At 35.2% G+C, this 23,881-nt stretch overlaps 2 protein-coding genes across 3 annotated transcripts; one reads left to right on the forward strand and one right to left on the reverse strand.

Annotated features, from left to right (window-relative positions):
- Positions 1–9,596: 9,596 nt before the first annotated feature.
- LOC136410398 (uncharacterized) lies at positions 9,597–17,091 on the reverse strand. Its single transcript, XM_066392541.1, has 7 exons — positions 16,893–17,091; positions 14,930–16,158; positions 14,328–14,795; positions 14,009–14,145; positions 13,669–13,951; positions 13,379–13,529; positions 9,597–13,098 (listed from the first exon to the last, which is right to left on the reverse strand). Exons 1-7 carry the CDS (start codon positions 17,089–17,091, stop codon positions 12,317–12,319), a joined length of 3,249 nt encoding a protein of 1,082 aa, XP_066248638.1. The 3' UTR covers positions 9,597–12,316.
- Positions 17,092–18,281: 1,190 nt separating this feature from the next.
- On the forward strand, positions 18,282–23,823 carry LOC136410237 (adenosylhomocysteinase-like 1). Of its 2 annotated transcripts, none has more exons than XM_066392292.1 (11): positions 18,282–18,694; positions 19,353–19,397; positions 19,909–19,993; positions 20,741–20,887; positions 21,024–21,196; positions 21,310–21,508; positions 21,597–21,900; positions 22,086–22,251; positions 22,365–22,611; positions 22,713–22,833; positions 23,041–23,823. In XM_066392292.1, exons 1-11 carry the CDS (start codon positions 18,602–18,604, stop codon positions 23,045–23,047), a joined length of 1,587 nt encoding a protein of 528 aa, XP_066248389.1. In that variant the 5' UTR covers positions 18,282–18,601; the 3' UTR covers positions 23,048–23,823. The 2 variants fall into 2 exon arrangements, with proteins under 2 accessions (XP_066248389.1, XP_066248390.1); XM_066392293.1 differs by having other exon boundaries at positions 18,284–18,694; positions 20,753–20,887.
- The last annotated feature ends 58 nt before the right edge of the window (positions 23,824–23,881 follow it).

Here is a 23,881-nt window from a genome sequence, read left to right on the forward strand (position 1 = left end):
AAGTTTTCCTCAAAATTACTAGAAATTTTTAACGAAATTCTTTGTCTAAAAGCCGCAGATTTTAGTGTCCAGGAGAAATATAAAATATAGCACTTTTCGAAAGCTAATTTACCGCACGCAGAAACGCATTGAAGTTGACAGAGAAGTGGACGTTGCGGTTAGATATGACTTCGAGAGATTTATAGGAAAGCCCTCGGCCCTATAGCCCTGGAAAAGTTAATAGTAAGGGTGACGGAGTGGTCCGCATTTCTATATTTGCAGTTATGCAGAGGGAGTCTTGCCATGTTAGAGAGGTTAGAGAAATTCGAGGGTCCCCTCCCCCTTCTCGGTGACGAATTTTAAAATATAATTTGCCCTCCAGGCGCAGTTTTTATCGACTCCAAAGTGGGAGTTTTATTTCAACATTTCCATACGCTTTTTTATATTTCCATGTGTAAATACAAAATCTGGTATTAATCAAGGAATAAAGAATGTTTAACACAAATCGTCCAGAGGCTGCAATAGAAAACCTGACTTATTCAATTTAGAGCCTTTATAACAAGAGTGCGGGGAATGCTCCAAATAAAAGCCCATTTCGTATAGTTAGAAGTTCGCATGAGATGAGATCCTGCCACTTGAACATGCATTAACGGATGCTTCACAAGCCTCTCTGTGTATGCAGAGTTTCACGATGCTTTTCAGTAAGCTTTATAATGTATAACATGATACAAATGGAGGTAAGGTACCTCCAATATCGACTTGATAAGTAGTCAGTATTTAACTTTACTACTTACTTATTCATGAGGTATCAAAATGTCTCGTAAATAACACGCAAAGATTGTACCACATCGTTTTTTGTCAAGTTAAAAAAACGTTCAGGTTTGGAAAATTTAACGATTGATTTAAACGATCTTTGAAGCGTATTGATGATTCTGTGTTCAGAGGATCATTTTTGTAGTCAAGTGTAGTGGTGTCTAAAATTATAGCTCAAGTCTCAGAGCCTGTAGACAACCGGGGTTTCCCTATCAGCCATCCACTGTTGGGGCTGCATTGGTCGAACCTCGACTGCCGGGATTCCCACCGGTCAACAGTGTAATTTTGAGATATTGTTCCTGTCATATTCGAGATATGTTTATCTTTAACATTTGTACTTTGCCGTTTAGAATTTAGGACATAGGGGTATTCACATGCTCTTTATATTTTTAAGAGGGTTAATTAGATTTAGAGTGTTGCTAAGGAATAACAAATAATTAAATGAAGAACAAATTGAGCCACACAACTGTATATAAAAATTCAAGCCGATATCGAATGATTTATAGAGATAAATCCTCCAACACATTCCTAAGCGCCGAAACGGCATTATTTAAAACGCTGCACCCTCGATTCGTTTTAGAAAAGTGTATATTTTTTAGTGTGACTGGTTTAATTTGGAAAATGGACTAGCAAGTGATCCAGACTGGTCTATACGTGACATTTACCTCATCTAAAAGCTTTCCATTCGTATCCCATTGGCATTTTTTCGGGTGTCCGATACGAAGCGTTCCAAACAAATAAAATCCCCTTCTTTTTTTATAGGATTTGTTTCCTTAGGCGCATCAATGTTTTGGGTAACCAGATACCGCAGTAATGCTTTTGATAGCTTAAGAAGAGACAGAAATAAATTTTAATCGTACCAAAACGATGCCTAACGTTTTATTTTATAGATTGTGAGGTACTTTCGTACAAATTTTATTGCACTGTAAATTATTAACGGTCTTTAGAGTCTTTAGAGATAATGAATTTTGAAGGACAAGCTAATAACTTACTCCTCTATCACGTGATTTTCAGTGTTCTTGTATAAGTACAGGTTGAAACCGGCACGCATAATTTCCGCCCGGAAATATAAAATATTTCCGGGCAGGAATTATAACTTGAAAAAAATTTACAACTATGCGTTTAAATCAAATTCTACCCTTTTCAATTGCAGATTGTGATATTGAAATCTCTTAAATACTGTAATTTGTCATCACATCATGATCCTATTTGAATAGGACGGTTTCGGATATTAATTCGCAAACGCTTAATTAATAGGAGTAATTGCAAATAAAGATCGCTCTTAATTTTCCCAAAATCCTCTCTTGGCGTGGCTCAACGTTATACATATGTAGATACACCCCCTTCCCCCTTGGAATTTTGCATCAGCATAAGTTGGAACTTTTCTCGTATAAATTTATTCGAAACACGTGTCAACTATGCGAAAATATCGAATACCATTTTTTACGAAGGAAAGGGAGCAAATTCATTTTGTAAACTTGACGCGTCTCTATAGTCATAGACACTTTGCTAATACTTTAAAATTGGAATTGCAAATCAACATATGAATTGTTCACAAAATTTCATTGCTTCGGCGTACGGGGTATTCCAACAATTAGGATTTAGGGCAAAAAAGCAGAGTTTTTAGATGTATACACGGGGTGTTTCAAAAAGTGTACGAATACAAATTATCAGACTTACAGCTTAACTGCTTACAGAAAATTATTGAGAAGTATGATGTAACTCATTTGTTAAAGACAGTTTTATGTTTTTCTTCCTGATGAGATCCAATCATCCATGTTGACACACGTCATTAGATAAGACGTTCAAGGGACAGTTTCAGCCTGGATAGGTATTTAATTAAAAACGACCCTAATTCTATAAGATTCTTATTCTTATTGAGTCATTATTACACAGGGGCTCATATTTTAGCTAGAGATATATATAAAGGCACATTTTGGTTGGGCGCAGTGGGCCATGTTCAGTAAAACGGTATATAAGATATGACGTGTGACGTGGGGTGTCGACGTAACTTTTGACGTATGGGTTTCGAGCTTTCGGCTATCGGGTCATAATATACGTCCATCCCTGCCCATCTATATCGAATTCGGCCGTTAGAGCTCTCTGGAGGAAACTACTCCACTTTATCTTGCAGTGTTTTATGTTGCGGCTTGACAGTAGATAAAAAATATTCCGATGACGGATAGCCGGGAATGGCCTGCGAGAGTGGTTTTTTATTTCTCGACTATCTCTTTAATAAACAGCTATTAGTTAGGTTTTCGGTTTTACCGAGGTTTACATAAGGGTGCGTTGAAATATCGCTTCGATAATTTATGTGATACCGTGACGGTAGACGATAGCTTCGAATGGGTTTTTTAAGTGCCCTAGAGCTGATAAATCATTTTTTTTCCAACTTATTCTTGCTATATGTGGATCACTGATACGTCAAAGTTGTTTTTATTGTTTCTGCTCTTTATGATGTCTTGTTTCCTTAGCTTGATGATTCCTGTTAAAGTCGTATCTCTCCAGCTCCCACATTACGCGTTAGTTGAAAATTCACGTTGAAAATGATGATAACTTGTTAAATCAGGATTTTCTGTGTTGCAAGAATGACTGTTTCTCTAATTAAATGTACATCTTCTTTTAAACGTTGCCTCGTCAGTGTGCCATATTTTATAAAAGAACACCATCGAGTCGTGATATTGCTGTTGGAGTAACAAAATCCCCTAATCCCCCAATCAGTCGCACCCGTTGTTTCCGGGACACCCTGTACATGTTTTTTGTAACAATTGCACGAAGACTCCTCATATTGTAAACGACGCAACTTAAGGCAATTTGTTCCCGGCTCCCCCCTTTTCCCACACTATCTACACACGTAAAGGCAAATAAATTCCCAAACAATTAAAGAAAGCGTTACGTATCGATATCGTAGACAAAATCATGATGCCAGAAGAAATAAGATCCGAGAGGCATTCAATCAGGGCGTTCCCTAGAGCTTCCGAAAATTAAGTAACCTTGGCTGTTGGGCGATGTGTAATTAGAATTACTATTTTCTGGGGTAGGAATATCACGGCTGGTCTTCAGGGAATTTTAAAACCCTTGTCGCAATGATGATCCTATTTGATTTCCGTCGAGAGCGTTCCTTCCCGTGGTTTTTGACCCAATCAAACGCGGAAATTTACTTTTAGTGGTGTCCAACGCGTTAATAACGCTTTGTAAAACTTTATTAATTATATTGCTCCGTGTTCCTGGAATTATTTTAAACGGTTCTGCAAATTATCTGTATCACGAAAACCGAACATATGTCCGGATTGGGAAATGAAATACTTTGGTACAAGAGGATGGCACTGCAGAGACATCCTACATCTGCTGTCTCTAAGACACCGAAACGCAGCAAAAAGCTGATGGTTTTTTGTAATGACAAATGGCCTAGGGTAGTCGCTACCGGCTTGGAGGAATTTAAAAATAGTCGGAACAGCATAAAATTTAAAATACACCCTCCTGCTTTCCGCAGCCCCGTCCCTCTTGCCTTCAATTATAATTACAAGAAACAACGAATGTCTTAATCGCCATCAGAAAGAAATTAAAACAGTTAGAAAGTCATAAAGGAAAAGTTATTGTTCTGCTTTAGACCAAGGTATGTTTTTTATTACAGCGAATTTACATTTTAATTGCGAATTTAAGCTGATTTTTGCGCTTATTAATATGGATTTCTAATTACGATTAGTGCAATTGAGTTATGTATTTAAACGTAAAATTAAACATGTTTAGCACAATATAAAAGGCGATGGAAGCAACGCGTTCAAAATGTTTTCAAGATGGCGATGGTTCCGGTTATATTAAAAATTTTCAAGCTTCATACAGGTGTCAAATTTAACTTAGCTTGACACGTGTCAAAATGATTGACATTTTTGACATCTGACCAATTTGATATTTATAAATTAATCTAGAAGAATTAAGATTTTCTATATAATGACGTTCGAAATAAAACGCTTTTTGCAATTACAATTGATGGTCGGTTCTCTAAAACAAAGTTAATTAGAACAGGCGCAAACCAGCGTTGTCTTGATTCAATTTGAAAGCAACTGCTATTATATGAAGGCAACATATTTACAGTTTTATTGAAAGCCTGTCTATCCCTGCGGCTTAAAATACGACTTGAGGCGAACATAAAACCTCCCAAATCTCATTTTTGGAGGGTGATTTTATAAAGTAAGTGATTCGAAACGAATACAGTTTTCTAGATGTAGAAGCTAGGGGTTCTAAATAGCCACATTTTCCTGCAAAATCATATTATTTTATATACTACAACATGCGGACTAGTAAGATATATGAATTTTCAGGTCTTTATTGGAATTTTATTCTTTCAGTTGTTCTGGAGTTGATACCGATTACTGATACTCCAGACACCGGCCAAAGTTGGACATTTATTAGCTTTTATATAACTGATTGATTCTAGATTATTATTGCCTAGTGAGCTTCAAACCAAAGGAAGTCTAGCCTAGCTTAGTACCGTTTCTCCTAATACCAAATGTGTAAAATTTATGTGACAGGGAGATTTTCGCAATGATCATTTCAACCCTTTTTAGAGTTAAAGGCGTATTACACGATTTATTTGTTGGATCAAATTTGCAAACTGGTCTTGAATTGGGACAGCGTAATTTATGGGGCAATATTTCATAGACGAGTGCGTAAATATGCTTGTTCTGCTTAAGACTACATAATCCTGCTGTACATCCATTTGACAGAGTATATTTTATGTCCTATTTTTAAGACCTAAAGAGTAGGTTATATTATTTTTAGGATTATGATACTCACATATGGATAAAAAGTTTTATCTGGATTAATCTTCAAAACAATTCATTGATGCGTTCCACAGGAATAAATAAATGTTTAATGGTTATTGATTTAGGTGTTTGAGCTCGTGGGATTGGCCTGTTAGGTCTCCCGATTTTACCCCACTGAATTTTTACTTGTGAGATATCCAGGTCCTAGCATCGGCCTTGGAATTCACTGGGGAGGGATTAATTTAATCAAATTTTACACCTTTCAGAAAATCGTAAGTACGACAACAATACGAAAAATCATCATTCGATTGAACATTCGAATAAACGATTCACCAAATATTGCCAGCGTCCCTAACTGTTGTTACATATTCCACATATGAAGTACTTTCCTCTACCTTGTAGGGTTTCGATATCTGCCCTTTTTAGAGACTTAAGTCTGAATTACATTTAAAATAACCACTCAATTCTCATTATCAAAGAAACAGCCTAGAAAGGAGGCATAAAACATCATCTTTGCAAATTCGCCATATATAAATTAAAAAGGGGAATGCCGAACTGGGGGCAGTGACTACAAGCACTCCAAAGAAATTAAGCGCACATTATTGAGGAACAAGAATAAGAGATGAGATGTTTGTTGTTTGGTTTTGCGGTCTATTAGACGGTAAATCAGCGAGAAGAAAGGACTTTCATTTAGGCCTGCGCCACATAATATAAGATCAAACGAGCTCATGGGCCTTTGCCATTCAAAAGCAAAACCTTTTGATGCTGGGAGAGTCATGCATCGTTCAAATTAATCACATGGGCGCTTTTCATACCGAGATTGCTTCGTTTTTAAAACAAAAAGCCGAATAAGTTTTTCTTTTAGCGGTAATATGTGTTATTGAGGCTTTCCATTTTGTTAAAAATCCCATGTACGAATTTTTTCTTTCAAATAAATAAACAATAAATGTCCTAAAACGCCGTGGCGTGAAAGGACAGCTGAACTAACTAGAACAATCTAGCAGCATCTTATAGTAGCATTGCTACAGTTGCCGGACGGTCACCTCCACTCGTAACAATATTTTAATAACGCACAAAAGAAAAACCAATTATCCTCTTAAGTCCGGATAATGTATAATCTAAGATTTTGGGAATCCTGTCCACGAGAAAAGCAATCTATACCTAAGAATTTCCCGAAAAGGAAATTTTCATATCTAAATCGTGAATCTTTAAATGGCATCAAGCTGTTCGGTTGATCCGATAACCCCTATTCCATGCGAACCCATTTGTTTGCGGGCAAGCGATAACAAAAATCTGCATATCAGATATTTCGAGGAGCGGCTGCAGGACTCAAAACTAAGTTCCAATGTAGAGATGTAAAATCCCCGGTTATTCTGGGGCTTAAGGTATCTTATTCGGCGTTTTAGGAATTCGGCCCCTTTTTGCTCTTCTTTTGGCAGAACCAATGAATTTGTAGGTTATTTTACGTTGCTCATTAGATTTATGGTGGTGAGAACGCACGAAAATATCTGGGAGTAACGGTAAAAGAAAATAATCGAATTACAGAGAATTGAACGTACTCAGAACGAGATTAATAAATGGAGCGGCGCCCTGCGCTAATGGCCGAACCCTGTGGTGGTAACATAAAACATAATTTGTAAATTTTTGAGCCGAAATTCGGTGCGTGTAATATAATTGAATAGTTTTTGCCCGTGCGGACATTGAGCTCCCCTTGCGGAATCAAAAATGTAGACATCCAATAAATAACACGATATTTGACACGCATACCATTTTGTCCCATAGATTTAGCTGTCAATCATTTCCCTGCTCACTCGCAAGAATAATTTGAATACGTACAAATGTGAATAAAATCAAATACATCGTGAGAATTGTAAACGCAACGATATTTTTATCTAAGGTTTCCATTTCGCCTGGTCGGATATTACTTAGATATTTTAATTTCCATACGATTAACTCTCCATCTGATTTGGACCATCAAAAATGTCGCTCCCACAAAGCGCTTAGAAACCATCAGCAAAAGCTCTTTATCGTCGCGGATTTGAAATTTCGAGTGTATCTCTCTATTGTTGAGTATTACGTTCGTTCTAGGGGTATAGATGGGGGTAATGAAATGGTTATTTACATCTCGAAATAAATCGTATTAGTTTCGTCCCTTTATTCGCCAGCCCACCAGTCACGAATATTGTTCGAGAACTAAAAGCAGCGTCTTCCACATGAAATCAATGTGCCCAATTAAAGCACCAAGTCAGAACGCATTAGATCAAAAAAACAAACTTTTTTTTAAAAAAACTATTGACATATTAACTAAACGAAGGGGGTGTGTAAGGATGATCACAGGGGTCTGGATTAAATAAATATGAAGTCGTTGTCGCCGATGCGGCTGGCTATGCCAACATCACGTCTCCTGAGACCAATCCATCCTGGTCTCAGGAGATGGAAACCCAAATCAATTACACCCCAAGTAATTAGAATATGCATCCGTCGCACATCCCCTTTAGCCCCTACCCCCTTGCTCTCATCTGTGCCGCGGTGTCCTGTGTCTCATTCTAATAATATAGATTAGCGGCGAAGACCACTTTTTTTGGTTAAAATGTTTATTGGGCTGCTCGCTAAATTGCTTTCAAAAGACACTTTCTGAAGTTCCCTGGTAGTGGACTAATTACATTTTTTGCGTTAAAATAACTTACCCATTTGCATATTATTAAATAACTATGAGACACTAAATTAGGATGTTCTCTAACCGATATGCAGGATAATCCATTTAAGAAAGTACCTACAGTACTTGACTGAATCGATCAAGCTCAAGTCAACACGTATAAAATATTAACTCCAGCAGATTCGTGGTCAAGTTCCAGCTCCGGCAAAAATTCCCACAGACTCGGATTTTCTAAGAAAACATTGTCAATCTTTTTGAAATCCTCTCGAGGAAACTCCGAGCTGAAAGAAGTATTCGAATAAATTTGAACTAACCAGCAGTTTCCATGCTAAATTAGTCAAGTTAATCCGAGTTAATCTAAAATTTCCAAGCGAATTTTTTTACAGTTTTTTACATTTTCATGAGAAAACTTCTCATTCAGAAAATCCAAACTAGCAAAGCCGAAATAATCTAAAGTTTACCACAGAGAAAATGAGAGAGAATAAGAGTAAGTTATTTCAGAATTGCCTATCTTTCTGAAAAAAAATGGAGCGCCCTTAAATCAAGCATTCACAATGAGCGATCGTGGTTCTACAATAAGCAATGGTGGCGCAACGAGCATTGTTTCTAATGTTCGCCTTGACCACTGTCTCACTAAGATATGCTTAGCCGGTTCGGAAGGACAGTTTTTTGAAACTGCACAATTTCCTTTTTTTTCATTCGTAAAAAACTAGAATAATGTGGAAAGATGCACGTTTTTGGATGTTAGGGCGTGGGGATTTTGTACATTTGCACTCCTGCAGTTCTAAGTTGATGTTTTAAAGATTCCGAGTACATCCCAACTGGGACATGCGATTAATGATCCAAATTGCAGTTATCAAGTTGCAGTTGCAGAATCAATTAATCATAAATTAATTGACAAAAATATTAATGAGCCTGTATTGTTCCAAAACAAATTTGCTAATGGCTTTTTTGCATTCATTAAAACAGAACAGATGGAATAAATTTCTTACCTCTAAATGAAATGAAAAAGACAGAATGTGCCTCCATCTGGTTAATTTCTTCACATTGAGTTCATATTAATTTTTTTCGATATTGAGTAATCTGTACTCGTATGCAGTATCAAATAGAAAGAAAATATTGGATTAGTCCACCCCCTAATAGGTGTCGCTAGGGAGATATTGATTGCCAGCATTTATCTCTCAACGAAAAGAATTTGTGTGTATACCGCGTGGTCCAAATTAGTCTTGAGATCGTAGAAACTCTAAAAGGCGCAAAGACGGTTAAGTTGGAAAAAACACTGCATTTTAACTTCGTTGGATAGTTCTTAAACTAAGTCGACAATTGTTTTAAGACATAATGAGGGCCATAAGCATTGAGATCAATTTCAATGACTAAAAGTATGATTTGAAAAATTCTATATTTCGTTAGAATAAATAATTAATACATCCTACGCTTATGGGAATTCATTTGATAAAAAATCTGAATTGCTAACTCCTACCAACAGTTTTTTGTAAGAATTTTATATATCAGGATGAAGTCTGAAATGAAATCTAAAAAAATAACGTATGCTAATACGAATTGAATAGACATCAATTATATTCGTCCACTATTAGTACAGTTCCGACCGTGATTTACAGTAGAAGCTTTTTAACAGCACGTGTAAAACAATATTATATTACAAAAATTTTACCCTTGAATTCATAATGGCAATATTCATATAGGTATGTACGTACTCCTACTTCTGCATAAACACTAATACAACGTTAAAATGAATTGTGAAAACATAGGTCAGTCAAGTTTAACTGGGAATATAACTGAATATAATCTATCTCTTGTTGGTGAGCACAACTATTACAGCTCTTATTTTCTCTAATTTGTTACAAAATACTATGTATATACAGAAATTCTATAATATACATTTATGTATATATTCAAGAATGAAATAAATATAGCTCTTTTTACATACTTAACTCTCTTGGTTGAACTTACAAGTCCACTTATTTACACAGGAGTTAGCGCTGCGTCGAAAAACATATTTGCAAAATTTTTTATTAAGATATTCGTTCTAAAAATAAACTGTTATTATTGTTGCAAATAAGTTGCACATTTCAACTCAGTTTACAACTAAAAACTAAAATTAATAACTTACGAGAATAAACACTAATCAATTTAATAAAAGACTGGAATAATCACGCAGACAAAATTTACGATATAATTATTCATCGAATAACAATTTCTGTCAAAATTGCAAATATCTATTACCTAAGAATGAGGCCAATTTAGCTTGAAACACTATACAAATTAATCGACGATAGGTTTTAATAATAACTACAAACATTAAAAAGCATCAATTAATACTGCAAAAGGAACTTAAATCACTATAAAGTAACATCGTAAATGGCTCTCCCCAATTTACTACTTTTTGGCAAATTTAAAAGGTAAATAAAGCTTATGAAATTTAATTACTAGTTACCACAACAGACTCAAATAAATAGTAAATTTGCAGATATCACAGAATGATTTTTTTTTTTTAATTCCTATCAACGATATTGAATAATAAATAATTAAGGAAAAAGTACCTTGAAATATCGTTTGATGGCCTGTATTTTTACAAACCGATAAGGAAACATGAAATTTGCTAAGAAAAACTGCTTTGTGAGGCTATCGTACATTAGATAGATAGATTTTTTATTAATGTTCTAACAAAAATTTGTTATACACAAATCATAGAGAATTTCATGAAAGGGATACTAATAGTATTCAAGACAGATGTAAAAAACAACCGCAACGGCCTCAGTACGATTAAAATAGTTGTTCGAAAACCAATTCAAATTTTTAATCCACTTGCGTCGATGGGTCACCAAATTGACAATGAGTCAGAACAACTTAAGTGTTATAAAATCGTAAATTTTTATACCTTGGCTCGTTGGTGATGTCATAAGGGTCCGCTCATACCTTTTACTAACACAATCAAAACTACTGCATTTGCAAAATAAATCTGTCCTCACCGCTACATTAGATTAGAGACGAAGGCGTACAATTATTAGTCTTATATTAATTTCTACTTACTGATATTTTTCGTTTGAATATTAAAGGCTTATCAACAAAATATGGAAAAATAACCAATAAGAAAGCCAAGCAAAGAATTTTACAGGAAATTAGTCTTGATATAACATAACCAGAATCTTAGCACAAATTATGCAAAACCAATGGTTATTGTTGAAATGGCCTTCCAAGGACAAAGATGAATAGAACATTTGCAATGTGGAGCATTACATCTTACACTGGCCCAATTTGTGTAGCCCCCGCATAAGAAACACAGTAGTCAACCTTGCTACTTATGTCGTCACCATTCTGTCAAGTCAACACCTTACCGCCATTTTGTCAGGTCAATGCTTTATCGACTCGGCTAAAGGCGTAATTGTCCACCCAGTGCAGTCTCTTATAGAGAATCAGAGATTTAGAGACAGTATTTCTCCTCTATGGTGTTCGCCGTATATTATTTTTTATGCTAATGGTTTTTTCGTGTTTCATTTAATATATAAATGAAAATAGAAAAATACAGATAGGTTAAAAATATGTGTTCAAAAGTAGTACAAAAAAAAGTTAAATGCATGGAAATGTAAAAAGGCTCTCACGTAATTTATTGTCGAACATGATGACATGCATATAATATAATAATTGTAAATTATGAAAAAGCCTTCCAACGTATTCCTATATAAACTTGAAGATTATGAAATCTTGCTCCAACCGAAAATACAATTCCTGCATTTTCGACCATTGCAATATCTAATTCAATGCCAAATTCAACTCAAATTTCATGTCCTTATCACCTTACAACAATAATATGGAGTTTCATCCAACATTGTACATAAACTTAAAAACAAATTTCATAAATGATAGATTCGCACTGAGCTAAATGTCAAGCGTACCAAAACGAGAAAATTACAAATTATGCCTTCAAATATCTAATCTTGGATGAACCAAACTATACTAGTCGTACGTTGGGAAGAACGACCAAAATAGCAATTTACAGTATGTGAAATAGGCTGAATAAGAAGGGCCGAAAACATTCTCTTAGACTGTTTTGGCTGTTCACACTCGGCCCGTGTTCTTAATACTATATTTGTGGATCACATTTGGTCATTGACGTAAGTATGTCTCCTAGAATGTCGTTTGATGGTGGTGGAGGTAACTGTTTGAGTTTTAACTTGACAGGTTTCTTCAGAGGACTGTTCTCATTACCCGAATGTTGATCCAGCTTTGCAGGAGAGTCAAGTACGGAATTTGAGCTACTGCTCTTTAGTGAAGGCGAATCGGAATGATGAGATGCAATTGTGGTCGTCGAGACGTCTGTCGCTGAACCGGAGGATTGTATATGGCTCTTTGCACTGTCTTTATTTTCACTAGCAGTACTATTGTTGCTTTTGCTGTGCTTCTTTTCGCTCGTGTGTTTCTCTTTATCCGAATAATTACTGTGTTTTCCTTTTTTATCTTTATGTGAGTTTTCACTTCGATGTCTGTGTTTTCCCCTACTTCTACTTCGTCCTTTGTACCTGTCTCGATCTCGATGCCTATGCTCCTTCTCTCTGCTTTTATCTTTTTCCTTTGACCCGGCTCTTTCCTTTTCCTTAGCCGACTTCTCATCGCTGCTACTACTGGACTTAAGTTTATTTTTTTCTTTGTCGTGGTACCCTTTTTCCTTTTCTCCCATTCTTATTTTGAGTTTTTCAAAATTGATCTGTTTTACTTTTTCCACACTAGGAAGTTTTATATCAAAATTGTTTGATTTTGACGATATTTCTTTGTGATTATTTGTGACAGCCTTGCAGTTGTTTGCGGCATTTTCTTTGATCTCTATCATTTCAAAGTTGTAGTATTGTTTTAACCGGACGTGCCACGCTGAAATGGAATAAATCACTGATTAAATTTAAAAAAATGGATTATTCTACATTCACAGAATTAAATGAAGATGAAAAATCACCTTCTCCGGCTTTGATGAAAAACATAAATGGCTTTACGGCTAATTCCCATTCCCAAGTGTTTTATTTTAATAATTTTTATTTCAATTACAGTTTATTGATTGATTTGAATCAAAAAACTATATGATTAAAGTGTTACTCTGTGTTTTTAGTAGATTGGTAAAAATCTAGATCACCTTGTAGCAGCAAATTCTACTTACCAATACTAGTTACTCCACTAACCGTCCGAAATTGGTGAATAATATTACGTGGCAAAAAGTAAATGTCATTATCATATAAGTTTACCCTAGCGTATTCAATGCCCTCCCTTCGTAACTGGTTCAATTTCGCATCCTCAATCCATTGCACACACTAAGACAAAAATAGCGGATCCACAAGGAGAACAAATACGGAATAAATACAAATATTTCATGATTTATAACATATTAAATATTAAACAAATTTACTAATAAAATTTCCTGGTTCAGTTTCACTGGGTTTTCGTACGTACCTGTGAGATGGGTGGCTCATGCAAATCCAACTGAAGTTTCTCCGCCAATACATCAAAATACTTGGCTGAAAAGGCAACAACGTCTTTTGTTATTCTATTTATAGCCCCCTCTTTTCTTCCCCCATGAATTGCTTTTAGAATTCCAACTGCCGCAGTAGTTTTCCTATCAAGACCTGCTCCAACGTGATCCGCATGTGCTCTCGTTCTATCTTCAAACAAATGTTCCCTTGCTTCAGACAACCTTGGTAAATACTGTAGGTTCCGTAACTCGTTAATGCCCGTTCTAAAATTGCGTAAATTTGTAGGATTATAAGAAAATTTATTGACAACTAAATCATACCGTCTTCTTTTATTTGCAGTTTTGCTGTCGGCAGTTGGAACAAGCTGCTCTCCAGGTCTGGCCCAAATTATCGGGCCATCGTTACTTTCTGTTGGCCTCATTTGATCTAGTATGGACAACGAGCCCCAGGGCATCGTCTGAAAACAATGATTTATGGAATTTTGCAGTTTATCTCTCTAATAATACGTAAGGCGTCAATAATTTGCTTAGAAAACATCCATTAGGGGAAGTAGAAAATCTACATCTTTTGCAATAATTTTTCTTTCATTTTCAAAAATATGTTTCCCAATAAATGCTTTTATTAATGACCAATATTTACCATGTTAAGGAACTGATTTTCTTCCAAAAGATCCAAAATATCTTGAAAATAACCTCCCACTTCCTCATGGGCAGTCCCAACAATACTAATTTGATGAAGTGGTCCAAATCGGACAGTTCCCGCTTCGTAATGCTGGCAAACATTTCCATAGTAGGAAGATAAAGTTGTCGTTTCAATATCTGAGCTTTTACTCAAAAGACCATTTTTCACTGTTAAGTTTGGGTAAGTTTCAGCCATATATTCCAATATATCTGGTAGGTAAGTAGCTGCACCATGAATCACCGCAATCACAAATCTTGCATGACCATTTTTGTCCTCCTCAAATGCTAATTTGAACCATTCCCGGGCCATTTCCTTAATTTCGCTCGAATTCAAATGTTTAATTTCATCCTGGTACATTCGTAGAATTCCTGCTCCACCATTTGTATGCGTTTCTAAGTGAAAATACTTCCTATATCTTAGTGAGGTCTGTAAAAGATTGAAAAAATCAAATTAATAAATGTGTGTAGATATGGACATTGATTATACAGTGTGTTTCCAAAATAACTGCATAATCTGAACTATCAATAGTATCTTTGGTATAATTTTTTCTTACTACTTACATCTTCGGGTGTAAAGCTGTAGTTTCCATTAGTAAGTAACCTTGCCATAGATTCATGATGTCGTGAACTTGAACGACTAGAATGCTTCCTACTACTATCCTTACTTTTTGAATCATGCCTTCGGCTACAACTACTACTACTACTGCTATGCCTTCGATGATTTGAGTCTTTGGATTTTGAGGACTTTGAGTCACTCCTGGAATTATTTTTGTACTCTGAAAAGTCAATTTTTCTGGGTTTAATTTCACTATTATCCACTTCATCAAAACGAGACCTTTTATTATTCTGATTGGAAGTTTCTATTAAGTCAATTGAATTAGTTCTACACTTCCTTGGTGATCCTGTTACTTCTGATGATGCAGACTCTGTTGAGCTAGATATGTGAGTCGCCATATGTTTATTAGATTGGTCTTCAATTGCTTTCAAGAGCTCAACCCCTTTCTTGCCCTCAAGCAGTTCTTGATCTAGATTTTCTACGAACATTGAACAGGTCTTTCTCTTTTTGATTGGTGGGGCAAGAGCAAAATCTTCTGACATCTGAACATCATTTTCAATTTTTGTGATTATTTTGGAGTGAGGTTTCTCAGCTTCAATCGTAGAATCGGTTTCCATTTTGCATTGAATGTTTATAGTATTATTATTAGTAGTATTAGGAATTAGCACTTCTGAATCAACTGTACAAATTGTATCACAGCCATTATTTGGTACTGAAGTAGAAAGTAAGGCATTTGAACTTTCTGATAACATCAGCGTTTCAAACGGATGATCACTTGATCCTTCCAGTTTTATATTTGACATGTTGGACATTTCTTCAGCACTGCTCGGCACTTTCTCACAGGTAAATTGATTGCTTTCCATTGGCTCATTTTGTACTTTATAAATTTCAGTACTTGAGCTATCACAATCAGTGTTTGTAAAAAGTGCATTTTGTGCAATCTTCACCACCCCATCATCAACTGTTACCTCATTCTCTGCTACCCTACTCTTAACGGCCGCATCTTCTATCACGTCATCATTTATTGTATTTGCTGTAAATTCTTGCTCACTAGGAGCAATTTTAAGGACCTGGATTGAGTTAGGGTCTGCAATGGCTGGGGGTGTTTTGGGAGCTTCAAAACTAAAAGAATGATTGTGTTCATCTTGATAATTGAACACCACTTTCTTGTCAAAAGCTTCCAAAGAATTTTGTCCATTGCTCAAAGAAACCACCTCTTCCAATGAAGGATTTCCTGTAATATAATAAACAAAACTAGAAATAGTAAATAACAATGCAGTATTTATTGAATACTATACATATACATATGCATACATATATACATATATATATATATATACAATGCCACAGTAGGGTCTTGCACAAGTTTGATTAAAAATCACTAATAGATTTATTGGAAAAATGCTATTGCCTACATATTTAAAAAAAAGATTTTCCAATATTTATTCAGTGTAGTTCAAATTCAAGATCTAGAGCAGTCCAAATTTAAGATAAACCATTGGGACTTGAGAATCCATGAGGTACACAGTTAGCAAAATTGTGTCTAAATTGTGCAATGAGCCATTCAACTAAATGTCTTTTTGAGAATTAAAAAATTCCTAGTGATTTCAGGAACATCAGGAAAAAAAGGAAATTAAAACATTTTTTTCTAGTCTTATTTCAGACAATATTTTTTAATCAGCACAATTGCCTATTGTTAATTCTAATTTAAATCTTTTTAATTATTTTTGGAATCTATTGGATCTTCTAAAGACTAACTTAAATGAAATTATTATGTTTGAAGTTGTTTGAAATTTGAAGCACCAAGTATATGCAAATTTCAGAGCTGACATGGGGATTGATAAGGCAGTCGAATTAACCCGAGCTGTTTCCTAAACTTGCTTATTTATGTTACTATTAACGTTGTAGAGAACATGTATATCATTATCAGGGCACTACTACATAACACATATAATAGAGGATATTTACGAGTACTGCCAGTTCTGGCTCCATTAGGTAAGTCAGGTTCTTGGTCAGGTTCAACATGAAACTCTTTTCTTTGATTGCAGTTACATGCAGAAACAACTAAGTCACATATTGAACAATTCTCTTCACTTGCATATTCAGTCACTTTGGTTAAAAGGCCCTTGTTTTCATCCTCCCCAGGTGCCTCATCCGCAGACGCCATAATTCGAACTAGGAAAGCCCGGGACACTGGAGAATACACCTTTAAGGCATGGTAAATCACATAATGATGTACGGATGTTAATTATTATACCGGTCAATTAACATCAGTTTTTAACATCATTTAATTGACAAATTTATTCAAAATTCTCATCAAAACAATACAATTAAACATTACTTCGCACTAGCGCCGCCATGTTTTTAAGTTACTTGTATAATACAGTGTTGCCGGATTGCCGGTTATATTTACGTTTTTCATAGAAGAGAAGGAGTGTTAGGCAGTATTTTTAATTTAAAGTTATATAAATCGGTTCCAATGGGCTTGAAACATATGCATTTTATAATCTAAAAGGTCAGTGAGACCTTAGGGCTTCAAAGGAATGTAAACTTCATAAATGTTTTTTTGCATTTGTTTGTTTTCACGTATTGAAATGTTAGCAACGCCAGATTTACTCGTTCTGGATTTAAGTGACGAATAGGCATGGGCGCAGAACCTCGAGTAGTTAAGTTACCTTTGGTAAAACACAACGATTTATTTATGAAAAAGTGTGTTGGAAGAGTTATAAAATTTCAAGTGAATACTGAGACAAGTGGCACGGCAAATAATAAATCTTTTAATGGTTTCAAATCAGTAGTAAGAGATTTAAAATATTTTCGACGACACCCCACTGGCGCTAGAATGAAGGTCGCCGACAGCATCTCCACATCCTTCATGACACTGCTCTGAATTTCCTACAAAGGTTGGATTATCAACTACATTGTATTATAACGTACTAATGCGACCTATATGTAAACGACAAAAACCATTATAATGTCGTGTGATTAAATAATAATGATTTCTTATGTGAGTTTAGGATGAAATTAATGGTCATAAATTTTGTTTTTCATGGGAAATAGTTTTTTTTGCTTAAGCCGGCAACGCTGTAAGATTATGACTTGTCTCATCCTCGTGCTATAAGTCACGTACTACATAAAGCGCGGGTGAGCAAATTTAAAAAAAACAAATCAGAAATAGCTATTTCGGATCATTTACGATTTAATTCCAGGAAAATTGTGTCTCGAACAATTCCCAGTTTTGTATACCTAGAGTTCAACTACTAGTATCTCGGTACCCATAAGGGATACGAAGTCGACACATCTCTAGTAGAGTTCTACACCAGCCAATCAATAACGCGAACTAGTGTCACTCTTAATCTGAATGTTCCCTAAACTGAAAGTACCTATTCAACGATCCAACTGCATCTTGCGTCAGGATCAGGGACAGGAATATAGGATTGATATCTGGCTGAACGTTACCGCTGTGACGAGTTGCCATCGCAATCCAGGAAAAAAAAGATTGATATCGGCATTTTCGAAAGTGATTAGACAATCTGTGGGGTAGACGTCTGCTTATGCCTTTTCTGGATTGTCTTTAAGATATTTTGCCTTTCTATCTCGGTGATTATTAGCTTAAATCTCTCAATTAACCTTAACTTTCGGAATTAGGACAACTCCATACATAAATTGATGACACCATGTCCGAAAGTATTGAAATAAGAACAATTATCAGCAACAGAAATAGTCAAGTGTCTGACAGCCCCGTAACCGACCCTGCAGCTGGGTCAAAGGTAAGTTTCTTGTTTCCTAAACTCTATAAAACCCTGATATTTCTGTTGTAAGATTTAATTAAGTTATTAGGTAAGGCTTGTCTGGTGAGCAAATGTCTACTTATCATAGTCCTTTTTGCTTGTACTGTCAAGAACCTTTCCCGATTTTACCATATCTTGAGTAAATGAAAAGCAGTAAGGAAGAATGCGCATAAGTAGCACATAACTAATTTATATATTACCTTTATTATTTAAACATAAATTACTTGCAACTTGTGGCCAATTAAATATAGACTTTTGGCTTTATTCCATTGCAGATACTGCAGAGAGAAGGTTATCGTAATTACCTGGCTTCAGTCTTATCCAACACATTTTACCCTGCATGTTACATCTGTTTTTATCCCAAAACAGTAATTTAACTCTATATTAAAAGAGGGTTTATACAGAGAGTAAAATAAAATAAATAATAGCAAAAAATAAAATGGGAGATTAATTATTCCTCTAAATAACCAAAAGAAACATTGACAGTTATGACAGCTTGCACTTGGTATTAAACCATTAATCAACAAAATCTACTGATGGATGTAGGATTCACCATCTGGCCCCATGCATCCTCATAATTTTCGTTTCTACATCTAAAACAGTCTAATATGAAATAACCAATATTGTTCATTTCTAGGGTTTGGAAGGAAGCAACGCTTTTGTCTGCCAAAGGTCTAAGTTGGTAAGAAGCACAAATGAATTTTTGAATACTGCACCTTATTTAAATTCAGTTTGCAAGTTCTATGCTTCAATTTACTTTCCATTTTAATATTACGACACGTTTTGCCATAGAGCGGTTGTATCTAAGGTAAAATGCAGTGGTTTATCATGCGACGGACATGGGCGAGGCGTATAAATAGTTAAGTTTAAACCAAGGGGTAAAATTAGATCACATAATACTCTTTCAAGTGGTTGCAAGAAAGTACATGAGACCATTGAAACTGTTTTTTTAGACCAGTAAAACCTTTTTAAAAAAGGGTCTTGTGATCATACCAGTCATATGCTCATAGGAAATATTAAAATATAACTAAAAAAGTAATTTCTTATTTGGCCACCCTGTATAACTTGCGCTTTGTTTTGCTTTTGTAGTAGCTAGCTTGATATGTATCTTTTAGCGTTCTCCTACGGCATCTTAAATATAGTTGATCGTTAAGCTTAAACAAGTACTAACGCCTTAAAATCTAAATTTTCAGGAAACTAAAACAAGCGCCTTGAAAAAATCTAGCAGGTACCGAAGCAGATCCCTATCCGCCAGTTCGACAGATTCATATAGCTCGGGTAATTAAAATGAATTGTATTGTCAATGCATGGATACTCTGTACTTATATTCCAAAGAGAACTTCGCTAAGGCTTTGTAAAGTCATCAGCAGATGTTCCTTGAACAAGTACATACTAATAATGTTGAATATACAGGGTGGCCTTCAAAGTAAACAATTTTTTTTTAATGGAACACCCCGTATTTTCATGTAAGTTATAGAGTAGCAGTAAAGTGTTGTTTTCTGACAATGATTTAGTTCCTTTTTCTTGTGAGAGGGATGAATTGCGCAGACTATATACACTGAATATAAACCGAACTAACCTTTTGGGTTATTGAATGTGGATAAATAGATTTTTATTGTCAAGTATGCATAGAATTTTCAATGATCTGAATATTACTAAAAATCTTCATAAATAATTAATAAACGTAGCTATCTGAGCTTTCCAGGTTTATCATTAGTGTGAAATATCTGACCATAACCGATTATGTGATTATCAGGAAGAAATGTAATGTTGACTACCTTTATTAGGGATAACACTAAGAAAAACTTAAGTTTCAGCACATATTCACCATAGAGAATTTGCACTTTCAATGCTCTTTTTGATCTGAAGCTAAAGCTTTTGATACTCCTTTCCTAATCATTCTTCAGTCAATATTATGTACTTCAATGCCTGTAATTTATTACATTAGCATGGGACAATTTATATATGTATATAAATCCAACTCGCACTCGTTAAATATTTCGTTTTAAAAAATAATTTTCTTAGCCTCTTACACAGGTAGTTCCAGCGATGATGACAATGTTTCTCCCAGGGAAAAGGTTCAAACTAACTCGTCAGGAAATTCGGATTTTTGTGTCCGAAATATCACACAGCATGCCTTTGGACGGCGCGAAATAGAAATCGCAGAGCAAGGTATTTACCAAAATAATTCCTTTATAAAAAATTAATTAAATGCTCCTTTAATGTAGAGAACATTTCTTTCATATTTTTCCCTCTTTCTCGTTCTCATCGGCTTCCCATGAGTAATCTAAACGCGTCCTACTTTCAGAAATGCCCGGTATTATGGCACTAAGAAAAAGAGCAGCTGATGATAAGCCCCTAAAGAATGCTAAAATCGTTGGTTGTACCCACATCAACGCACAAACAGCAGTTCTAATAGAGACCTTAGCAGCTTTGGGTGCAAATTTGCGTTGGGCCGCTTGCAATATATATTCTACTCAGGTAAGCCCTAAACCCGACTCTAACTGTCTTTTTTTTTTAACAAAATAGCTACAGACTTAACGAGATAGATAATGGCCACGCTGTATCTACTAGTATGAGTTTTATATTTAAAGAACGAAGTCGCTGCTGCTTTAGCTGAAGCAGGTTTTTCTATGTTTGCCTGGCGTGGCGAGACTGAAGAAGATTTCTGGTGGTGTATTGATAAATGCGTTAATGCAGAGAATTGGCAACCCAACATGATATTAGATGATGGTGGAGATGCTACCCACCTTATGTTGAAAAAGTACCCTGTTATGTTTAAAATGATTAAAGGTAATTATTATCCTTGCAAGCGCAGTATCCACATCACGTCACAAATTCGATAATAATATTTTAATTAATTATGTGTCACATCTCTTAGGTATAGTAGAGGAAAGTGTGACAGGCGTTCACCGCCTTTATCAACTCTCCAAAGGTGGCAAATTGACTGTTCCTGCTATGAACGTCAATGATTCGGTGACTAAAACAAAATATGACAATTTGTACAGTTGTCGAGAATCTATAATTGATAGCTTAAAGCGATCGACTGATGTAATGTTTGGTGGAAAACAGGTTATTATTTGTGGATATGGAGAGGTTGGAAAGGGATGCAGCCAGGCGCTGAAGGGATTCGGTTGTGTTGTTTACGTTACAGAAATCGACCCTATCTGCGCTTTACAAGCTTGGTAAGTTAGTAAGTCAGCTGTAAGTGCTGTGTAGCTCCTCAATTTGTATAAGTTCATACAGTGTTCACAAAAGATAAGACAAACACCAGTGATACTTAAAACTGGATTTTCAAGTTTGTAAATTGAGTCAGTTTCTATTTTGTAGCAATAATATAAAAAACCAATTAATATGATCAATTTTTTAGTATGGATGGTTTCCGAGTTATCAAGATAAATGAAGTAATTCGTAACGTGGATATTGTTATATCCGCTACTGGTAATAAAAATGTGGTGACCAGAGAACACATGGATAAAATGAAAAACGGTTGCATTGTTTGTAATATGGGCCATTCAAATACTGAAATCGATATTGTAAGTGCATCAAAGTATTTTTGGTCCTCACTATATATGTTTTCACACTTCGTTTCCATCCTCTATTCGTTCCTTAGAGGAGAAAGTAATTTTAAATAAGAAATATATTGCAGAACAGCCTTAGAACCCCGGATTTGACATGGGAAAAAGTGAGGTCTCAAGTTGATCACGTAATATGGCCAGATGGTAAACGGATCATCTTACTAGCAGAAGGGAGATTAGTAAATTTGAGCTGCTCTAGCTTACCGTCATTCGTGGTTTCGATTACCTCCGCTACGCAAGCCTTAGCCTTAATAGAACTTTTTAATGCCCCTCCGGGACGGTATAAATCTGATGTTTATTTATTACCTAAGAAAATGGGTAAGTTGTAAACACATGCAATTACATTACTTGTATTTATAGCCTGAAAACTCATCACAATCAGATGTAGTATTATGTTTATGGTCTTTTTGATTTTGTAGATGAATACGTGGCTAGTTTACATCTTCCTACGTTCGATGCCCATTTAACGGAATTAACTGATGAACAGGCAAAATATATGGGATTGAATAAGGCTGGCCCATTTAAACCCAATTATTATAGGTACATTTTTTAGAAAAAGATATGAGCAAATCACGATTCAACAGAGGATCGGTTAATGCGAGTATTTAGAGTTCAGGACTTAAACGCTGGTCCCAATTGATACTTAATTTTGATTTTGTTATATTGTATATTAAATTAGTAGGATTTAGTGTGGTTAAGAATAATCTTGACACATAAGCACCGAATAATATTGTTTTGTATTTCCAGGTATTAAAAAGTCCGGCGGAGAATATATCATAGTCGGCTGCATCTTATTTAGCCTCCTTCGTCAAACGATTTAGTTAATTGTTTTCGTGGGTTGTTGATTTGCTGTGACGTACGTCTCAATGCAAGTTTTGGTTTTATCTCCTTCACATGTTTACTTGACGAGAAATCCATTTGGTTCAATGCCAAATACGTCCAACAGTTTAGCTATAGTTTTGTGCGTTTCACATGTACTTATCAAGTGAGATAAATATTAAACGGCCATTGACTTAGATGCATAGAGCTATTACTACCGAAACATGTAAGCTTTTTCGACAAAGCGATTTATATCAACGTTTCCGTCACTATTTCTTAGCAAGAATGCAAGAGAAGTGATTTGGCCATTTTTTCAAAATGTAACACATCTATTGATAAAAGTAGATGTTTTAGTGTTCGTAATGTTTTCGTCTAATGCGTGAGTCTGTTGACTGAGGCAACCATTGAGACTTGAAAATTAAATGTGTCGTCTAGCATTCAAAAGATTTATGCATTTGATGTGTTTTAATGGCTACCGCCTTAATGAATGACATTCTAAAATTATCGTAGTTTTAAAGATGAAATAAGTAAAAACGAGGTCAATTGTAGAGCAAATTATCATTTTCTATGATTTAATTTTTTGAATGTGTGTAATTGCGTAAGTTGAAGATTACGGATAACTACATATAAATTTGTCACCGGCCTCATTATTATGTGGATTAAGATATTATTGGAAAAATCAAATATATTGTAATAAAATAGTTAATGAAATTTATGTTTGATTTTTACCTCCAACTATGAATAGAAAAAAAACGGGAATCATATTGCT

This window comes from Euwallacea similis, chromosome 8 (assembly GCF_039881205.1).
Source record: "Euwallacea similis isolate ESF13 chromosome 8, ESF131.1, whole genome shotgun sequence".
NCBI lineage: Eukaryota > Metazoa > Arthropoda > Insecta > Coleoptera > Curculionidae > Euwallacea > Euwallacea similis.

Excerpts from the sequence above, each read along its gene's own strand:
- LOC136410398 (XM_066392541.1), bottom strand. The coding sequence starts at position 17,091 with ATGGCGTCTGCGGATGAGGCACCTGGGGAGGATGAAAACAAGGGCCTT. Across the intron at positions 13,530-13,668 it reads ATGAGCCACCCATCTCACAG|TGTGTGCAATGGATTGAGGA; the intron begins GTACGTACGAAA and ends TTTTTGTCTTAG. Across the intron at positions 13,099-13,378 it reads TAGTGGAGTAACTAGTATTG|CGTGGCACGTCCGGTTAAAA; the intron begins GTAAGTAGAATT and ends ATTCCATTTCAG.
- LOC136410237 (XM_066392292.1), top strand. The coding sequence starts at position 18,602 with ATGTCCGAAAGTATTGAAATAAGAACAATTATCAGCAACAGAAATAGT. Across the intron at positions 19,398-19,908 it reads TCTGCCAAAGGTCTAAGTTG|GAAACTAAAACAAGCGCCTT; the intron begins GTAAGAAGCACA and ends CTAAATTTTCAG. Across the intron at positions 22,252-22,364 it reads CAAATACTGAAATCGATATT|AACAGCCTTAGAACCCCGGA; the intron begins GTAAGTGCATCA and ends AATATATTGCAG.